At 41.4% G+C, this 21,070-nt stretch overlaps 1 protein-coding gene across 1 annotated transcript in view; it reads right to left on the reverse strand.

Moving 5' to 3' along the window:
• The window catches only part of NSMAF (neutral sphingomyelinase activation associated factor), a 258,392-nt gene that overhangs the window by 175,708 nt on the left and 61,614 nt on the right, over nucleotides 1–21,070 (reverse strand). Inside the window, exons 11-13 of the mRNA XM_053715888.1 lie at nucleotides 20,473–20,544; nucleotides 19,931–20,039; nucleotides 19,780–19,814 (exon numbers count right to left, since the gene is read on the reverse strand). Of these exons, the coding sequence (XP_053571863.1) occupies nucleotides 19,780–19,814; nucleotides 19,931–20,039; nucleotides 20,473–20,544 (216 nt within the window). The remainder of the gene's footprint in view (nucleotides 1–19,779; nucleotides 19,815–19,930; nucleotides 20,040–20,472; nucleotides 20,545–21,070) is intronic.

The following is a 21,070-nucleotide window of genomic DNA, read 5'->3' on the forward strand; positions in this document are numbered from 1 at the left end:
CTTTGACAGGAAGTCATGGATGCTGCACAAAATAAGTTGACATAAAAAGGTAAAATCATTTTAGAATTATAATTAATACATATTTAAATGATTTCTATTAAGAATAAATCACTCATTCACCCTAAGCATAACAGGCCTAGAACTTTTTTTTTTTTTTTTAACTGAAGATGCCCTGTGCTAAATCTATGGGGAGGACAACATTTGTAAGGTCTTTACCATACATCAATAAATAACATAATTTATGCTTACCTGATAAATTCCTTTCTTCTGTAGTGTGATCAGTCCACGGGTCATCATTACTTCTGGGATATTACTCCTCCCCAACAGGAAGTGCAAGAGGATTCACCCAGCAGAGCTGCATATAGCTCCTCCCCTCTACGTCACTCCCAGTCATTCGACCAAGGACCAACGAGAAAGGAAAAGCCAAGGGTGAAGTGGTGACTGGAGTATAAATTAAAAAATATTTACCTGCCTTAAAAAACAGGGCGGGCCGTGGACTGATCACACTACAGAAGAAAGGAATTTATCAGGTAAGCATAAATTATGTTTTCTTCTGTTAAGTGTGATCAGTCCACGGGTCATCATTACTTCTGGGATACCAATACCAAAGCAAAAGTACACGGATGACGGGAGGATAGGCAGGCTCTTTATACAGAAGGAACCACTGCCTGAAGAACCTTTCTCCCAAAAATAGCCTCCGATGAAGCAAAAGTGTCAAATTTGTAAAATTTGGAAAAAGTATGAAGCGAAGACCAAGTTGCAGCCTTGCAAATCTGTTCAACAGAGGCCTCATTCTTGAAGGCCCAAGTGGAAGCCACAGCTCTAGTAGAATGAGCTGTAATTCTTTCAGGAGGCTGCTGTCCAGCAGTCTCATAAGCTAAACGATTTATGCTACGAAGCCAAAAAGAAAGAGAGGTAGCGGAAGCCTTTTTGACCTCTCCTCTGCCCAGAGTAAATGACAAACAGAGAAGACGTTTGTCGAAATTCCTTAGTTGCCTGTAAGTAAAATTTTAGAGCACGGACTACATCCAGGTTGTGCAGTAGACGTTCCTTCTTTGAAGAAGGATTTGGGCATAAAGAAGGAACAACAATCTCTTGATTGATATTCCTGTTAGTAACTACCTTAGGTAAGAACCCAGGTTTAGTACGCAGGACTACCTTATCCGAATGAAAAATCAAATAAGGAGAATCACAATGTAAGGCTGATAATTCAGAGACTCTTCGAGCCGAGGAAATAGCCATTAAAAATAGAACTTTCCAAGATAACAACTTTATATCAATGGAATGAAGGGGTTCAAACGGAACGCCCTGTAAAACATTAAGAACAAGGTTTAAACTCCATGGTGGAGCAACAGTTTTAAACACAGGCTTAATTCTGGCCAAAGCCTGACAAAAAGCCTGGACGTCAGGAACTTCTGACAGACGTTTGTGTAACAGAATGGACAGAGCTGAGATCTGTCCCTTTAATGAACTAGCAGATAAACCCTTTTCTAAACCTTCTTGTAGAAAAGACAATATCCTAGGAATCCTAACCTTACTCCAAGAGTAACCTTTGGATTCACACCAATATAGGTATTTACGCCATATCTTATGGTAAATCTTTCTGGTAACAGGTTTCCTAGCCTGTATTAAGGTATCAATAACTGACTCATAAAATCCACGTCTTGATAAAATCAAGCGTTCAATTTCCAAGCAGTCAGCTTCAGAGAAGTTAGATTTTGATGTTTGAAGGGACCCTGTATCAGAAGGTCCTGTTTCAGAGGTAGAGACCAAGGTGGACAGGATGACATGTCCACCAGGTCTGCATACCAAGTCCTGCGTGGCCACGCAGGTGCTATTAGAATCACTGATGCTCTCTCTTGTTTGATTCTGGCAATCAATCGAGGAAGCAACGGGAAGGGTGGAAACACGTAAGCCATCCTGAAGTCCCAAGGTTGCTGTCAGAGCATCTATCAGGACTGCTCCTGGATCCCTGGATCTGGACCCGTAACGAGGAAGCTTGGCGTTCTGTCGAGACGCCATGAGATCTATCTCTGGTTTGCCCCAACGTCGAAGTATTTGGGCAAAGACCTCCGGATGAAGTTCCCACTCCCCCGGATGAAAAGTCTGACGACTTAAGAAATCCGCCTCCCAGTTCTCCACTCCCGGGATGTGGATTGCTGACAGGTGGCAAGAGTGAGACTCTGCCCAGCAAATTATCTTTGATACTTCCATCATAGCTAGGGAGCTTCTTGTCCCTCCCTGATGGTTGATGTAAGCTACAGTCGTGATGTTGTCCGACTGAAACCTGATGAACCCCCGAGTTGTCAACTGGGGCCAAGCCGGAGGGCATTGAGAACTGCTCTCAATTCCAGAATGTTTATTGGCAGGAGACTCTCCTCCTGACTCTATTGTCCCTGAGCCTTCAGAGAATTCCAGATAAAAGTGTTTTACTCATTTATTATTCTAGAGTTTCCATCATACCGTAAGGTTGATCAAACAACTGTAGTTTCAATTTACATGCACTTAGTAAATCAACAAGGTGCAGAAGAATAGATAATTAGCTCTCTATGTGAGTGTAAACAAAAGACTTTTTAACTAGAGAAGTATTAGTGAAATAGATTCAAGATACTACCAATAGGGTGAATTACACAACACACTTTGAGATTGTAATCTAATATTTTGATTATATGTGGTAAAAATAATTGTAATACACTTTCATTAATTTTTTTGCCCTCATTTCCTGTTATGTGGCTATTCCGTTTCTGAGAACTAAAAGTGCATGCTATAGACATCTCAAGCCACTTCATCTTACATATTTGTCGCTAATTGGCCTCATCAGAGGCGATATGAGAAGATGCTGCAAAACAATGCAATTATTTGTAACAAAATGACAGTGACAAGCCTTACCTGGTCTGGTTACAGGTATAATATATATTAATATCTTAGGGCCACTGTAAGTAAATATTTTCTATGCCTGTTACTAACTAATTACCCCAAATACACTTTATCAATAGCATTTCATTAACATATCTCTACCGTATATCAGAAATCTTGTCTGCAAATGTAATTGTTTTCCAAACCCACTCTGCGGGTATCCTTTGCTCTGTACCAATCCGTTTACAATACCTAGGTTTCAAAATGGCGCTATAAACACAATTTCATTGGTTTAAGTATTTTGAACATGCAGTGCTGAAAATAGTGGGCAGGATAACGTGACATCATCGGCAAATAAAATATATAACTTTTAGAACGTTATGAAACTTCGTTTTGGAGAAAATATAGGTCAGTAGGTTTTAATTAACTTTAATATGTTAGTTGTTTGGCTTAAAAATTATAATGGAAAGTAATCCTTTAAGGTATTGAGTGGCCCTTTAACATAAACTATGCTAAAATAGTATTCTGGAGTTGTACAATATTCCATTGTTCCATCAAATCTTCTGGAAGGACTTGCTACTAAACTTCATCTCAAGATAGTGAGAAAGACTTGAGATATAAAGATTACAAGGCCAGTTCAAAGCTCTGCCTTTCTTCAATGTCATTAAAACATAAATTATGCTTACCTGATAATTTCATTTCCATTGTTACGAGGAGAGTCCGCGGCTTCATTCATTACTTGCGGGAATACAGAACCTAGCCACCAGGAGGCGGCAAAGACACCCCAGCCAAAGGCTTAAATACCTGCCCCACTCCCTTCATCCCCCAGTCATTCTGCCGAGGGAACAAGGAACAGTAGCGCTGCAGAATCTGTTTAGCGCTGCGGAATCTGTTGGCGCTCTACAAATAACCGATAATAATAATAATAATAATAACAGTAGGAGAAATATCATGGTATAAATGGTGCCAGAAGAAAAAACAAAATAAATTTAGGTCCGCCCAACGGAGAACCGGGCAGGAGCCGTGGACTCTCCTCGTAACGATGGAAATTAAATTATTAGGTAAGCATAATTTATGTTTTCCATATAATACGAGTCCACGGCTTCATTTATTACTTGTGGGAAACAAATACAAAAGCTCTAGAGGACACTGAATGAAAAATGGGAGGGTAAAAAGGAGGTGGACCCTATTCTGAGGGCACCACAGCCTGCCAAACCTTTTTTTCCAAAAGCATCTTAATGTCAAGAAAATGCATAGGCTCAAACGGGGTCTTCTGCAAAACCCTAAGAAAAAAACCCTAAGAACCAGATTCAAACTCCAAGGAGGAGCAGAATGTCTGAATACAGGACTAATCCTGGATATAGCCTGAACAAAAGACTGCATATATGGGAGCTCAGCGAGCTTCTTGTGTAGCAACAGAGATAGAGATGAAATCTGTCCCCTTAAGGAACTGGCGGCAATTTTGTGATATCTCTGGTCTGTTAGGAGTCTATTATCTGCCCAGGAACTCCACTCTGGAACTGAGAACCAGAGAACTCTTTCCTGAGTTTATTATCTTCCATCCATGAAATCGCAGAAGAAGAGCTCCCAAATGATCCTCTGCCAGCCAGTAGGACGGATCCTGAACCAGGATATCATCCAGATAAGGAGCAACTGCTATCCCTCTGGATCTCACCACCGCGAGCAGAGATCCCAGAACCCTCGTAAAGATTCTTGGAGCAGTAGCCAGCCTGAAGGGAAGAGCTACAAACTGGAAGTGCTGATCCAGAAAGGCGAACCTTAAAAACCTGAAGTGATCTTTGTGTATTGTCACATGAAGGTAAGCATCCTTCAAGTCTATCGTGGTCATAAACTGGCCCTCTTAAACTAGGGGCAGTATAGACCTTATCGTCTCCATTTTGAACAATGGAACCGACAGAAACTTCTTCAAGCACTTTAGGTCCAGAATCGGGCGAAACGTGCCTTCCTTCTTTGGTACCACAAAAAGGTTTGAATAGTACCCTAGATCCCTACAATTAATCCTAGAGAGGAGAGATCCCTCACGCACTCTAAAAAGGCATCCCGTTTCTCTGGTTTTGATGATAGATTTGAAAAAAGGAATCAGCGCCTGGGAGGATTTGTTTTGAAACCTATCCTGTAACCCTGGGCAACAACTTCCAGAACCCAAGGATCCTTGACGTTTTTTACTCAAGCCTCCGTGAAAAGAGATAGTCTGCCCCCTACGACATCCAGAGACGGATCGGGGGTGGCCCCTTCATGTCGATTTTGTCTAGGTGGGCTTCTTGCCCTGCTTGGCTTTATTCCAACACTGAGAAGGTTTCCAAGATCCCTAGGACTGCTCGGGTTTCGCGGCAGGCTGCTGTCATTGGGACTTGTCTGAATGAAAGGGACGAAAAACATAATTTATGCTTACCTGATAAATTTATTTCTCTTGTAGTGTGTTCAGTCCACGGGTCATCCATTACTTATGGGATATATTCTCCTTCCCAACAGGAAGTTGCAAGAGGATCACCCAAGCAGAGCTGCTATATAGCTCCTCCCCTCACATGTCATATCCAGTCATTCGACCGAAACAAGACGAGAAAGGAGAAACTATAGGGTGCAGTGGTGACTGGAGTTATAATTTAAAATTTAGAACCTGCCTCAAAAGGACAGGGCGGGCCGTGGACTGAACACACTACAAGAGAAATAAATTTATCAGGTAAGCATAAATTATGTTTTCTCTTGTTAAGTGTGTTCAGTCCACGGGTCATCCATTACTTATGGGATACCAATACCAAAGCTAAAGTACACGGATGATGGGAGGGACAAGGCAGGAACATTAAACAGAAGGAACCACTGCCTGTAGAACCTTTCTCCCAAAAACAGCCTCCGAAGAAGCAAAAGTGTCAAATTTGTAAATTTTGGAAAAAGTATGGAGTGAAGACCAAGTTGCAGCCTTGCAAATCTGTTCAACAGAGGCCTCATTCTTAAAGGCCCAGATGGAAGCCACAGCTCTAGTGGAATGAGCTGTAATTCTTTCAGGAGGCTGCTGTCCAGCAGTCTCATAGGCTAAGCGTATTATGCTACGAAGCCAAAAAGAGAGAGAGGTAGCCGAAGCCTTTTGACCTCTCCTCTGTCCAGAGTAAACGACAAACAGAGAAGAAGTTTGTCGAAAATATTTAGTTGCCTGTAAGTAGAACTTCAGAGCACGGACCACGTCTAGATTATGCAAAAGACGTTCCTTCTTTGAAGAAGGATTAGGACATAACGATGGAACAACAATCTCTTGATTGATATTCCTGTTAGAAACAACCTTAGGTAAAAACCCAGGTTTAGTACGCAGGACTACCTTGTCTGAATGAAAGATCAGATAAGGAGAATCACAATGTAAGGCAGATAACTCAGAGACTCTTCGAGCCGAGGAAATAGCCATCAAAAACAGAACTTTCCAAGATAAAAGCTTAATATCAATGGAATGAAGGGGTTCAAACGGAACACCCTGAAGAACTTTAAGAACCAAGTTTAAGCTCCACGGAGGAGCAACAGTTTTAAACACAGGCTTAATCCTAGCCAAAGCCTGACAAAAAGCCTGGACGTCTGGATTCTCTGCCAGACGCTTGTGTAAAAGAATAGACAGAGCAGAAATCTGTCCCTTTAGCGAACTAGCGGATAAGCCCTTTTCTAAACCCTCTTGTAGAAAAGACAATATCCTAGGAATCCTAACCTTACTCCATGAGTAACTCTTGGATTCACACCAATATAAATATTTACGCCATATCTTGTGGTAAATTTTTCTGGTAACAGGTTTCCGATCCTGTATTAATGTATCAATAACCGAATCCGAAAACCCACGCTTTGATAGAATCAAGCGTTCAATTTCCAAGCAGTCAGCCTCAGAGAAATTAGGTTTGGATGGTTGAAAGGACCCTGGATTAGAAGGTCCTGCCTCAGGGGTAGAGACCATGGTGGACAGGACGACATGTCCACTAGGTCTGCATACCAGGTCCTGCGTGGCCACGCAGGCGCTATCAGAATCACAGATGCTCTCTCCTGTTTGATCCTGGCAATCAGTCGAGGTATCAACGGAAAAGGTGGAAACACATAAGCTATGTTGAAAACCCAAGGGGCTGCTAGTGCATCTACCAGCACCGCACCCGGGTCCCTGGACCTGGATCCGTAACAAGGAAGCTTGGCGTTCTGGCGAGATGCCATGAGATCCAGATCCGGTTTGCCCCAACGACGAATCAGTTGAGCAAATACCTCCGGGTGAAGTTCCCACTCCCCCGGATGAAAGGTCTGTCGACTTAGAAAATCCGCCTCCCAGTTCTCCACGCCTAGGATGTAGATCGCTGACAGGTGGCAAGAGTGAGACTCTGCCCAGCGAATTATCTTCGAGACTTCCAACATCGCTAGGGAACTCCTGGTTCCCCCTTGATGATTGATGTAAGCCACAGTCGTGATGTTGTCCGACTGAAATCTGATGAACCTCAGTGTTGCTAACTGAGGCCAAGTTAGAAGAGCATTGAATATTGCTCTTAATTCTAGAATGTTTATCGGGAGGAGTCTCTCCTCCTGAGTCCACGATCCCTGAGCCTTCAGGGAGTTCCAGACTGCTCCCCTCTTGGCATCTGTTGTTACAATCGTCCAATCTGGTCTGCGAAAAGTCATTCCTTTGGACAGATGAACCCGTGACAACCACCAGAGAAGAGAATTTCTGGTCTCCTGGTCCAGATTTAGCAAAGGGGACAGATCTGAGTAATCCCCGTTCCATTGACTTAGCATGCATAGTTGCAGCGGTCTGAGATGTATGCGCGCAAATGGCACTATGTCCATTGCCGCGACCATTAAGCCGATTACTTCCATGCACTGAGCTACTGATGGGCTTGGAATGGAGTGAAGGACACGGCAAGCATTGAGAATCTTTGATAACCTGGACTCCGTCAGGTAAATCATCTCTACAGAATCTATAAGAGTCCCTAGAAAAGGGACCCTTGTGAGTGGTAACAGAGAACTCTTCTCCACGTTCACTTTCCACCCATGCGACCTCAGAAATGCTAGAACTATCTCTGTATGAGACTTTGCATTTTGAAAACTTGACGCTTGTATCAGAATGTCGTCTAGGTACGGAGCCACCGCTATGCCTCGTGGTCTTAGTACCGCCAGAAGTGAGCCCAGAACCTTTGTAAAAATTCTCGGGGCCGTAGCTAACCCGAAGGGAAGAGCTACCAACTGGTAATGCCTGTCTAGAAAGGCAAACCTTAGGTACCGATAATGATCTTTGTGAATCGGTATGTGAAGGTAGGCATCCTTTAAGTCCACTGTGGTCATATATTGACCCTCTTGGATCATGGGTAGGATGGTCCGAATGGTTTCCATCTTGAACGACGGAACCCTTAGGAATTTGTTTAAGATCTTTAAGTCTAAGATTGGTCTGAAAGTTCCCTCTTTCTTGGGAACCACAAACAGATTTGAATAAAACCCTTGCCCCTGTTCCGTTCGCGGAACTGGGTGGATCACTCCCATCACTAAGAGGTCTTGTACACATTGTAGAAATGCCTCTTTCTTTACTAGGTTTGTTGATAACCTTGACAGATGAAACCTCCCTTGTGGAGGAGAAGTTTTGAAATCCAGAAGGTATCCCTGAGATATAATCTCCAACGTCCAGGGATCCTGTACATCTCTTGCCCAAGCCTGGGCGAAGAGAGAAAGTCTGCCCCCCACTAGATCTGTCTCGGGAAAGGGGGCCCTGTCTTCATGCTGTCTTAGGGGCGGAAGTAGGCTTTCTGGCCTGCTTGCCCTTGTTCCATGACTGGTTGCCTTTCCAACCCTGTCTGTAACGAGCAGTAGTTCCTTCCTGTTTTGGAGCGGAGGAAGTTGATGCTGCTCCTGCCTTGAAATTACGAAAGGCACGAAAATTAGACTGTTTGGCCTTTGATTTGGCCCTGTCCTGAGGAAGGGTGTGGCCCTTACCTCCAGTAATGTCAGCAATAATTTCCTTCAAGCCGGGCCCGAATAAGGTCTGCCCTTTGAAAGGAATGTTTAGTAGTTTAGACTTAGAAGTTGCATCTGCTGACCAGGATTTAAGCCATAGCGCTCTGCGCGCCTGTATGGCGAATCCGGAATTCTTAGCCGTAAGTTTGGTTAAATGCACTACAGCATCCGAAACAAACGCATTAGCCAGCTTAAGGGTTCTAATCTTGCTCAAAGATTCATCCAATGGTGCTGTGCGAATCGCCTCTTCCAGAGACTCAAACCAGAATGCCGCTGCAGCAGTGACAGGCGCAATGCATGCAAGAGGCTGTAATATAAAACCTTGTTGAACAAACATTTTCTTAAGGTAACCCTCTAATTTTTTATCCATTGGATCTGAGAAAGCACAGCTATCCTCCACCGGGATAGTAATACGCTTGGCTAAAGTAGAAACTGCTCCCTCCACCTTAGGGACCGTTTGCCATAAGTCTCGTGTGGTGGCGTCTATAGGGAACATTTTTCTAAATATCGGAGGAGGGGAAAAGGGCACACCGGGTCTATCCCACTCCTTGCTAATAATCTCTGTAAGCCTCTTTGGTATAGGAAAAACGTCAGTACACACCGGTGCCGCATAGGATTTATCCAGCCTACATAATTTCTCTGGGATTGCCACCGTGTCACAATTATTCAGAGCCGCTAACACCTCCCCTAGCAACACGCGGAGGTTCTCAAGCTTAAATTTAAAATTTGAAATTTCTGAATCCGGTCTCCCCGAATCAGAACCGTCACCCACAGAATGAAGCTCTCCGTCCTCATGTTCTGCAAATTGTGACGCAATATCAGACATGGCTCTCGTGTCATCGGCGCGCTCTGTCCTTAACCCAGAGCTGTCGCGCTTGCCTCTTAACTCGGGCATATTGTATAATACTTCTTTCATAACATTAGCCATATCATGTAAAGTGATTTGTAAGGGCCTTGATGTACTTGGCGCCTCAATCTTACGCACCTCCCGAGCGGGAGACGAAGGTACTGACACGTGAGGAGAGTTAGACGGCATAACTTCCCCCTCGTTGTCTGGTGATAATTTCTTTATCGGTACAGATTGACTTTTATTCAAAGTAATATCAATACAATTGGTACACATATTTCTATTGGGCTCCACATCGGCTTTTAAACATAATGAACAAGCAGATTCCTCTGTATCAGACATGTTTAAACAGACTAGCAATGAAGCTAGCAAGCTTGGAAATTACTTCAATAAGTTTACAAGCAATATAAAAAACGCTGCAGCGCTTTTTTAAAAAAAACACAATTGAATAACAAAGAACTAGTTCAGTTATAGTCAACAATTCTTTAAATGTATTAATTAGCAGAGGATTGCACCCATTAGCAAAAGGATGATTAACCCCTCAGTACCCAAAACGGATATCAAATTAAGATTTAATGCTTTTATCACAGTCAAACACACTGTCACAGGTCTGCTGTGACTGATTACCTCCCTCAAAAACGAATTTTGAAGACCCCTGAGCTCTCTAGAGACGTCCTGGATCAAAGAGGAAGAAGCAGGAAGACTGTGCTAGAATTTTAACTGCGCAACAAGGCGCTAAAAATGGTCCCTCCCACTCCTATTACAACAGTGGAAGACCTGATATAACTGTTTCTATGCAGAAATATACGTTAGCCGTGTGGAAAAAAATCATGCCCAAAAAGATTTATCACCAAAGTACCTCACAAAACGATTAACATGCCAGTAAACGTTTTTAAAAAAAAAACAACATTTCAGATGCTGTGTAAAGTTATTACTAAGCCTGCTACCAGTCGCTTCTACTGCAGTTAAGGCTCACACATTATATCAGTATTAACAATATTTTTTCAGTCAAATTCTAGTCCCTAGAAAATAACTCTACTGTGCATACATTTATCAGCCTGATACCAGTCACTACTACTGCATTGCTGTACTTACATCATACGGGTAACAGCAGTGTTTTCTTAGACAATTCCATTCCCAGAAAATATTGTACTGCACATACCTCATTTGCGGGAGACCCCGCATGCTATTCCCATTTTCTGAAATTACCCCACTCCTCAGAATGTCGAGAACAGCCAGTGGATCTTAGTTACGCCTGCTAAGATCATAGAAAACGCAGGCAGTTTCTTCTTCCAAATACTGCCTGAGATAGAAAAAACAGCACACTCCGGTGCCATTTAAAATAACAAACTTTTGATTGAAGAATAATTAAGTAAAAACTCCAGCTCCTCTCGCAACCTCCTTCTTTGTTGAGGGTTGCAAGAGAATGACTGGATATGACATGTGAGGGGAGGAGCTATATAGCAGCTCTGCTTGGGTGATCCTCTTGCAACTTCCTGTTGGGAAGGAGAATATATCCCATAAGTAATGGATGACCCGTGGACTGAACACACTTAACAAGAGAAATTCTTCTTCTTATCCTGCGGTAGAAAGGCACCCTTACCTCCCGTGACCGTGGATATGATAGAGTCCAGGCCTGGACCGAAATTAATCTTTCACTTAGATGGAAGGGAAAGCAATCTAGATTTAGACGTCATGTCAGCAGACCACGACTTCAACCACAGAGTCCTCTGGGCCAGAACAGAAAAGCCTGATGTCTTGTCATTCAAGCGAATAATCTGCATATTAGCATCAAATATAAACAAATTAGCTACTCTCAGGGCCTTAATTCTTTCATGTATCCCATTGAGGGGAGTCTCCACCTAGATAATCTGATAGAGAGTCACACTAATAGATAGCGGATCCTGCCACCGCAGTGACCACAGCTGCAGGTTAAAATACGAACCCTGTGTGCTGAAACATCTTTCTTAACAGGGTCTAATTTCTTATCCATGGGTCCCTTAGACGACGAACTATCCTCAAGCGGGATAGTGGTGCGCTTAGCAAGTGTGGAGATAGCTCCATCCACCTTAGGGACAGATCCCCACAATTCTAGCTGAGAGTCTGGACCCGGGAACAATTTTTAAACGAAGAAGAAGGGGAGAAAGATGATCCAAGTCTCTCCCATTCATTCTTAATATTCGCCATCTTTACGAGAACCGGGAAAGTTTGGGGCACTACCCTGCCCTCAAACTTTATCAAACTTAGAAGGTTCCTCCGGTAACTTCAATTCCGGAACCTCTAGAGTAGCCAACACCTCTTTTAATAAAAAGCGTAAGTTCTCCATCCTAAACCTTAAGTCAGGTTCCTCCGCAGCCGGCAGTTTAGAGGCCGCAGATTCCGACCCAGAAAGAGAGTCCTCCGAATTATCGGAATCCACTGCATAAGCGGATAAGCTAGTCTCAGATACCGCTGTTTGCCACTGCTCAGCAAAATCAGGCAGCAACATGGCCCCTCCCGCAGGATTAGAAGTGCACTGGGGAGCTGCAGGTGTAATCAGAGATGAATGTAGGGAACACACCTCACGGGACAAAGACCCCTCAGAGGTGGACGGCTCAGTGGTACTCATTTCTTTTAGATATCACTATTTTATTGAGGCATGTGGAACATAGATGAGCATATACCAGAGCATCCTCACAATAAACACAGGCATTATATTTAGTTAAAGAGGGAGTACTTTCTAACATATCAGAGTCCTCCATAGCTTGCGCCTTTAATTGGACTATAGCAAAAAAAATAAATGGCACCTTTATACTCCCAATGGCTGGGGCACTCACCACCTCCTATGACCCAGGACCACAAAGAAACCGCTTTCATCTCCTGCAACTGATGGTCAGGAAATCGAAGAGAATGAGACCACACCTGGTCACATGGAGTGCCATGCAGGACCGCCCTTGCAGCCGAGAACAATCGTGCCAAACTAAACAGGCTGCACAGTAATCAAAATGAAGGAAGAACCCGATTGTTCACACATTGCCAAAGCCACATCTCACACATGTGGCAGCAAAAAACACAATAAAGCAATCATGTATACATCCCCCCCTGTTAAATAATCACCTTCCGAAGATATTAACCCTCGATTCTATACAGATAAAAGGAGCCACACTGTGATCCTGTCTTCTTGCATTATCATTGCATATATAAAAAATGAAAATCTTACCAGAATCAACGCCATGGAACAGGAACATGGCCTCTCAAGTTTGACCATCGCTCCTGACATGGACTTGAGTGAATAAAGCAGACAGTGAAACTCGTCAACACTGATTGCTTAAGGAGCTGTTAATACGAGTCTGGATGGATTCACAGAAAGACTCTCCCTGCATCTCCAGACCCTAACATTCGTTAATGCTCTCACTGAAAGGCTGACAAGACTACTTAAAACTCTAGTCCCATTCCGAAGAGTACTACCCTCCATAAGAGACTACTCCAAAATCTTCTGACACTTCTGTGCCATCCTCCTGTGACGAAAGTCAAAGAATGACTGGGGGATGAGGGGAGTGGGAGAGGTATTTAAGCCTTTGGCTGGGGTGTCTTTGCCTCCTCCTGGTGGCCAGGTTCTGTATTCCCGCAAGTAATGAATGAAGCCATGGACTCTCCTCGTATTAGATGGAAATAGTTCTGTGTTTTCTTGCTGTTGCACTTATTTTTTTCACAGAGGGCAACTTATCACATGATGCACTGCTTTTAAAGGGACAGTAAACCTAAAAAATAATGTTATATAATTCTGCACATAGTGCAGAATTATATAACATTATTTTACTGCTATAGTTATTAAACCCTTTTTTCCCCTTTTAATATTTAAAAAACATGCCGCTTTTACAGACCCGCTCTCTGCTCTCTGCTGAGCGGGTCTGTTTTTTTTTAGTCAGCGCATCGGGCCAGCTGTATAGTTACAGCCCGGCCCGACCGCGCCATAACATTAAGTGAAGCTTGCTCCTGCTGTCAGACAGAGCAGGAGCGAGCTGCACTTAGTCTTAAGGCGCGGTCGGGCCGGGCTGTAACTATACAGCTGGCCCGTTGCGCTGACTAAAAAAAACAGACCCGCTCAGCAGAGAGCAGGTCTGTAAAAGCGGCATGTTTTTTAAATATTAAAAGGAAAAAAAGGGTTTAATAACTATAGCAGTAAAATAATGTTATATAATTCTGCACTATGTGCAGAATTATATAACATTATTTTTTAGGTTTACTGTCCCTTTAAGTCAGTGTAGGTAACCAGGCCATTAAAGAAACTGAAGATGGGTTGCGCAACACTCATTAGCAAATATATACCACACAAGTGTTTTTGTGCATTTGGATGTGCGGCAGCTTCTCTCAGACTGTGAGCAGGTGGATGAAGGAAAAATTGCAATGATTGGCTGCCGTAGGATTAGCAGAACTGGTTGTTGCTTGTTTAAATTTAAAAAAAAAAAAAAAAAAAAAAAAAAAAAAAAAAAACACACAAGCAAGGGGGAGGCCAGCACCAGAAGCTGAGGGGCACTTTTGGAAGTAAAATAAAGATTGAAAAATTATTTTCAATACTTTTTAGGGGTATTGTGGATTGCCGTTTGTAAAGCTTTTTTTAAAAAAATAAAACATGTACCGTCCCTTTAAAGTAAGAAAAGATGGACACAAATACATACATAGTATCCTAGCAATTAGTTAAAGGTACTGTCTACTTGATTTTTTTACTACCCATTTCCCAGCTTTGCACAACCAACATTGTTATATTAATATACTTTATAACATATAAACCTCTAAATCTCTGCCTGTTTCTAAGCCCCTTCAGGCCACCCTTTATCTCAGTGCATTTTATTAGCTTTTAACAGCAAGACACTGCTCGTTCATGTGTGTGTTCATGTGTGCCATAAAGATAAAACACTGCTCATTCCGGTGGAGTTACTAATAAGTCAGCACTGATTGGCTATAATGCAAGTTTGTAAATAGCATGGAGATAAGGGGGCGATTTGTAGAGGCTTAGATACATGGTAATCACAGAGATAAAAGTATATAAATATAACAGTGTTGGTTATGCAAAGCTGGGGAATGTGTAAAAAAGGATTATCAATCTTTTAAAACAATAAAAATGTTCAAGTAGACTGTCTCTTTAAATTAAATGTAACATACAGATTTCAATACTGTACCCAGGAGCAGGATTTAACCATCTGGATAAACACGGAATATGGAAGACATAAAACACAGAGCAGATAACAAGCAAGCTGGAGAACATTTGATATTAATCTGCCTGATTATGCTGTATGATTGAGGATAACCAGCAAAAGCTACCTTCTGAGTGTCACCCAAAGCTCATAAAATTACTGGCGAAACCCCAGAGATAAATTGTATCAAGTGTACATGGATGCCTCTAAATTTAGAGCACAAGAAAGATCACTAGTGAGGACCCCAACAATGGATAAGGGGTGGTTGGGCCATGCAGTAATGATCATGTTGAACTGAAAAGCTTCAAACCTATTTCCTAATAGGTACAAAAGAACAAACTTTATCTGAAGCTAGAAGCTCAACCTATCAACAGTTTGTTAGAAACTGAACTAACTCAAGCATAAAAGGAAAGATATATGTAGATGCAGATGTCCCCTCCCCCTCAGACTTCTGTAAGGTGTCTTTACCTATTCCAGTGGTTAGTGGTCATGCACCCACCAGTAGAAATATGTAGAATGTACCCACCAGCACAGATATAGTTTTACAAAAGGATGTGAGACACATTACAGCAGTTTACTTACTCTTTAAATTAAGAGTCACAAAAATATTATTAAATACAATTTGTTTATACATATTCAAAACTAAGGCCTAGATTTAGAGTTCGGCGGTAGCCGTCAAAACCAGCGTTAGAGGCTCCTAACGCTGGTTTTGGGCGCCCGCTGGTATTTGGAGTCAGTGATTAAAGGGTCTAACGCTCACTTTTCAGCCGCGACTTTTCCATACCGCAGATCCCCCTACGCCATTTGCGTAGCCTATCTTTTCAATGGGATCTTTCTAACGCTGGTATTTAGAGTCGTTTCTGCAGTGAGCGTTAGAGCTCTAACGACAAGATTCCAGCCGCCTGAAAATAGCAGGAGTTAAGAGCTTTCTGGCTAACGCCGGTTTATAAAGCTCTTAACTACTGTACCCTAAAGTACACTAACACCCATAAACTACCTATGTACCCCTAAACCGAGGTCCCCCCACATCGCCGCCACTCGATTAAAATTTTTAACCCCTAATCTGCCGACCGCCACCTACGTTATACTTATGTACCCCTAATCTGCTGCCCCTAACACCGCCGACCCCTGTATTATATCTATTAACCCCTAACTTGCCCCCCACAACGTCGCCGCAAGCTACTTAAAATAATTAACCCCTAATCTTCCGACCGCAAATCGCCGCCACCTACGTTATCCCTATGTACCCCTAATCTGCTACCCCTAACATCGCCGACCCCTATGTTATATTTATTAACCCCTAATCTGCCCCCCACAACGTCGCCGACACCTACCTACACTTATTAACCCCTAATCTGCCGAGCGGACCTGAGCGCTACTATAATAAAGTTATTAACCCCTAATCCGCCTCACTAACCCTATCATAAATAGTATTAACCCCTAATCTGCCCTCCCTAACATCGCCGACACCTACCTTCAATTATTAACCCCTAATCTGCCGACCGGAGCTCACCGCTATTCTAATAAATGTATTAACCCCTAAAGCTAAGTCTAACCCTAACACTAACACCCCCCTAAGTTAAATATAATTTTTATCTAACGAAATAAATTAACTCTTATTAAATAAATAATTCCTATTTAAAGCTAAATACTTACCTGTAAAATAAATCCTAATATAGCTACAATATAAATTATAATTATATTATAGCTATTTTAGGATTAATATTTATTTTACAGGCAACTTTGTAATTATTTTAACCAGGTACAATAGCTATTAAATAGTTAAGAACTATTTAATAGTTACCTAGTTAAAATAATTACAAATTTACCTGCAAAATAAATCCTAACCTAAGATATAATTAAACCTAACACTACCCTATCAATAAAATAATTAAATAAACTACCTACAATTACCTACAATTAACCTAACACTACACTATCAATAAATTAATTAAACACAATTGCTACAAATAAATAAAATTAAATAAACTATCTAAAGTACCAAAAATAAAAAAGAACTAAGTTACAGAAAATAATAAAATATTTACAAACATAAGAAAAATATTACAACAATTTTAAACTAATTACACCTACTCTAAGCCCCCTAATAAAATAACAAAGCCCCCCAAAATAAAAAATTCCCTACCCTATTCTAAAATACAAATATTACAAGCTCTTTTACCTTACCAGCCCTGAACAGGGCCCTTTGCGGGGCATGCCCCAAGAATTTCAGCTCTTTTGCCTGTAAAAAAAAACATACAATACCCCCCCCCCAACATTACAACCCACCACCCACATACCCCTAATCTAACCCAAACCCCCCTTAAATAAACCTAACACTACCCCCCTGATGATCTTCCTACCTTGTCTTCACCATGCCAGGTTCACCGATCCGTCCTGGCTCCAAGATCTTCATCCAACCCAAGCGGGGGCTAGACATCCACTGAAGAAGTCCAGAAGAGGGTCCAAAGTCTTCCTCCTATCCGGCAAGAAGAGGACATCCGGACCGGCAAACATCTTCTCCAAGCGGCATCTTCTATCTTCTTCCATCCGATGACGACCGGCTCCATCTTGAAGACCTCCAGCGCGGATCCATCCTCTTCTTCCGACGACTAGACGACGAATGACGGTTCCTTTAAGGGACGTCATCCAAGATGGCGTCCCTCGAATTCCGATTGGCTGATAGGATTCTATCAGCCAATCGGAATTAAGGTAGGAATTTTCTGATTGGCTGATGGAATCAGCCAATCAGAATATAGTTCAATCCGATTGGCTGATCCAATCAGCCAATCAGATTGAGCTCGCATTCTATTGGCTGATCGGAACAGCCAATAGAATGCGAGCTCAATCTGATTGGCTGATTGGATCAGCCAATCGGATTGAACTATATTCTGATTGGCTGATTCCATCAGCCAATCAGAAAATTCCTACCTTAATTCCGATTGGCTGATAGAATCCTATCAGCCAATCGGAATTCGAGGGACGCCATCTTGGATGACGTCCCTTAAAGGAACCGTCATTCGTCGTCTAGTCGTCGGAAGAAGAGGATGGATCCGCGCTGGAGGTCTTCAAGATGGAGCCGGTCGTCATCGGATGGAAGAAGATAGAAGATGCCGCTTGGAGAAGATGTTTGCCGGTCCGGATGTCCTCTTCTTGCCGGATAGGAGGAAGACTTTGGACCCTCTTCTGGACTTCTTCAGTGGATGTCTAGCCCCCGCTTGGGTTGGATGAAGATCTTGGAGCCAGGACGGATCGGTGAACCTGGCATGGTGAAGACAAGGTAGGAAGATCATCAGGGGGGTAGTGTTAGGTTTATTTAAGGGGGGTTTGGGTTAGATTAGGGGTATGTGGGTGGTGGGTTGTAATGTTGGGGGGGGGGTATTGTATGTTTTTTTTTACAGGCAAAAGAGCTGAAATTCTTGGGGCATGCCCCGCAAAGGGCCCTGTTCAGGGCTGGTAAGGTAAAAGAGCTTGTAATATTTGTATTTTAGAATAGGGTAGGGAATTTTTTATTTTGGGGGGCTTTGTTATTTTATTAGGGGGCTTAGAGTAGGTGTAATTAGTTTAAAATTGTTGTAATATTTTTCTTATGTTTGTAAATATTTTATTATTTTCTGTAACTTAGTTCTTTTTTATTTTTGGTACTTTAGATAGTTTATTTAATTTTATTTATTTGTAGCAATTGTGTTTAATTAATTTATTGATAGTGTAGTGTTAGGTTAATTGTAGGTAATTGTAGGTAGTTTATTTAATTATTTTATTGATAGGGTAGTGTTAGGTTTAATTATATCTTAGGTTAGGATTTATTTTACAGGTAAATTTGTAATTATTTTAACTAGGTAACTATTAAATAGTTCTTAACTATTTAATAGCTATTGTACCTGGTTAAAATAATTACAAAGTTGCCTGTAAAATAAATATTAATCCTAAAATAGCTATAATATAATTATAATTTATATTGTAGCTATATTAGGATTTATTTTACAGGTAAGTATTTAGCTTTAAATAGGAATTATTTATTTAATAAGAGTTAATTTATTTCGTTAGATAAAAATTATATTTAACTTAGGGGGGTGTTAGTGTTAGGGTTAGACTTAGCTTTAGGGGTTAATACATTTATTAGAATAGCGGTGAGCTCCGGTCGGCAGATTAGGGGTTAATAATTGAAGGTAGGTGTCGGCGATGTTAGGGAGGGCAGATTAGGGGTTAATACTATTTATGATAGGGTTAGTGAGGCGGATTAGGGGTTAATAACTTTATTATAGTAGCGCTCAGGTCCGCTCGGCAGATTAGGGGTTAATAAGTGTAGGTAGGTGTCGGCGACGTTGTGGGGGGCAGATTAGGGGTTAATAAATATAACATAGGGGTCGGCGATGTTAGGGCAGCAGATTAGGGGTACATAGGGATAACGTAGGTGGCGGCGGTTTACGGAGCGGCAGATTAGGGGTTAAAAGTGTAATGCAGGGGTCAGCGATAGCGGGGGCGGCAGATTAGGGGTTAATAAGTGTAAGGTTAGGGGTGTTTAGACTCGGGGTACATGTTAGGGTGTTAGGTGCAGACTTAGGAGGTGTTTCCCCATAGGAAACAATGGGGCTGCGTTAGGAGCTGAACGCTGCTTTTTTGCAGGTGTTAGGTTTTTTTTCAGCTCAAACAGCCCCATTGTTTCCTATGGGAGAATCGTGCACGAGCACGTTTTTGATGCCGGCCGCGTCCGTAAGCAACTCTGGTATCGAGAGTTGCATTTGCGGTAAAAATGCTCTACGCTCCTTTTTTGGAGCCTAACGCAGCATTTGTTTGAACTCTCGATACCAGAGTTAAATTTATGGTGCGGCCAGAAAAAAACCCGCGGAGCGTTAACAGCCCTTTTACCGCCGAACTCTAAATCTAGGCCTAAGAATTTAAATGTGCTCCCTCAAAGAGAGACCTAACCATTTTAGGTGCCTCATCTATAATAAAATTAAAGACTGTGCATAACAATATAACATTGAATTAAATGAATTTATGCTGGGAAATTCTATATTGAACACGACTGGTGTTGCAATAACATTTTCTAAGCAAACGATAAAAATAAATTACAAACCAAGATAGGCAGCAGTGTAGAAATAAATTTGATCCCGATCTAAGGAATTGTAAAATTTAAGATAAATTTCTGAGCACAAGTCATTTTCACTGCAAAATACTTCCAGTCCCTAAAAGTAGAAACACAATAAAACAATATAAGTTTGTGTGGAAAAACAATTATCTACAATTCAGTCAATTATAAGATTAAAGTTTAATAAACTAATTCATTTTAATGTATTGTTTCCAGAGAATGAAGCAAAATCAAAAACATGCACTGTAAATTATTATGTGCTATAATATTTGTGTATATGGGGGTACAGCCCTGCTTAAACATCATAAGCAACAGACTGAAGCACAGCACAGTGCCTGTGAGAGAGTGAGCGCTCTAATAGCTAATGTAAATAGGGCATTATTTTAATATTAAAACAGTTTTCATATGTTACTGTCCCTTAAAGCAAGAACACATTTTCTTTTTAGTTTCTAGTTAACAACATACCAATGTCTTCATTATATACAGTATTTTAACTTTCTGCTACAATTACATAATGCAATTAGACTCACCACTGGCAACAACCCATGTCTTCTTTTGTATATCCTTCGAATATCATGCAGATTAATAAAAACTACAGGTTTCTAGAAGAAAAAAAAGGGAAAAACAAAAACACATTATTTCAAAGTCTATCATATAAAACTATCTGAACTGATAAAAGATAAACAAAATGTGAGGGACAAATAATGAAATTTCTGCACCATTTTGAACATTTAAAGGGACAGTCTAGTCAAAATTAAACTCATGATTCAAATAGGGCATGCAATTTTAAACAACTTTCCAGTTTACTTTTATCGTTAAATTTGTTTTGTTCTCTTGGTGTTCTGTCAAAATAACAGATAATGGGGCAGTCTGCAGAGGCTTAGATACAAGGTTATCACAGTGGTAAAAATAATATAATAATATAATTATATTTAATATAAAAGTGTGTTGGTTATGCAAAACTGGGGAATGGGTAATAAAAGGGATTATCTATCTTTTAAACAATACAATTCTTGAAGTAGATTGTCCCTTTGAGGTAGTGCTTACAAAGCATTTTAAAAAGGGACATGGAAGTAATGCATTCAAACTAACAAATCACTTTTTTTATTTTGATCATTTTTTTTTTAT

This window comes from Bombina bombina, chromosome 5, assembly GCF_027579735.1.
Source record: "Bombina bombina isolate aBomBom1 chromosome 5, aBomBom1.pri, whole genome shotgun sequence".
In the NCBI taxonomy this organism is placed as follows: domain Eukaryota; kingdom Metazoa; phylum Chordata; class Amphibia; order Anura; family Bombinatoridae; genus Bombina; species Bombina bombina.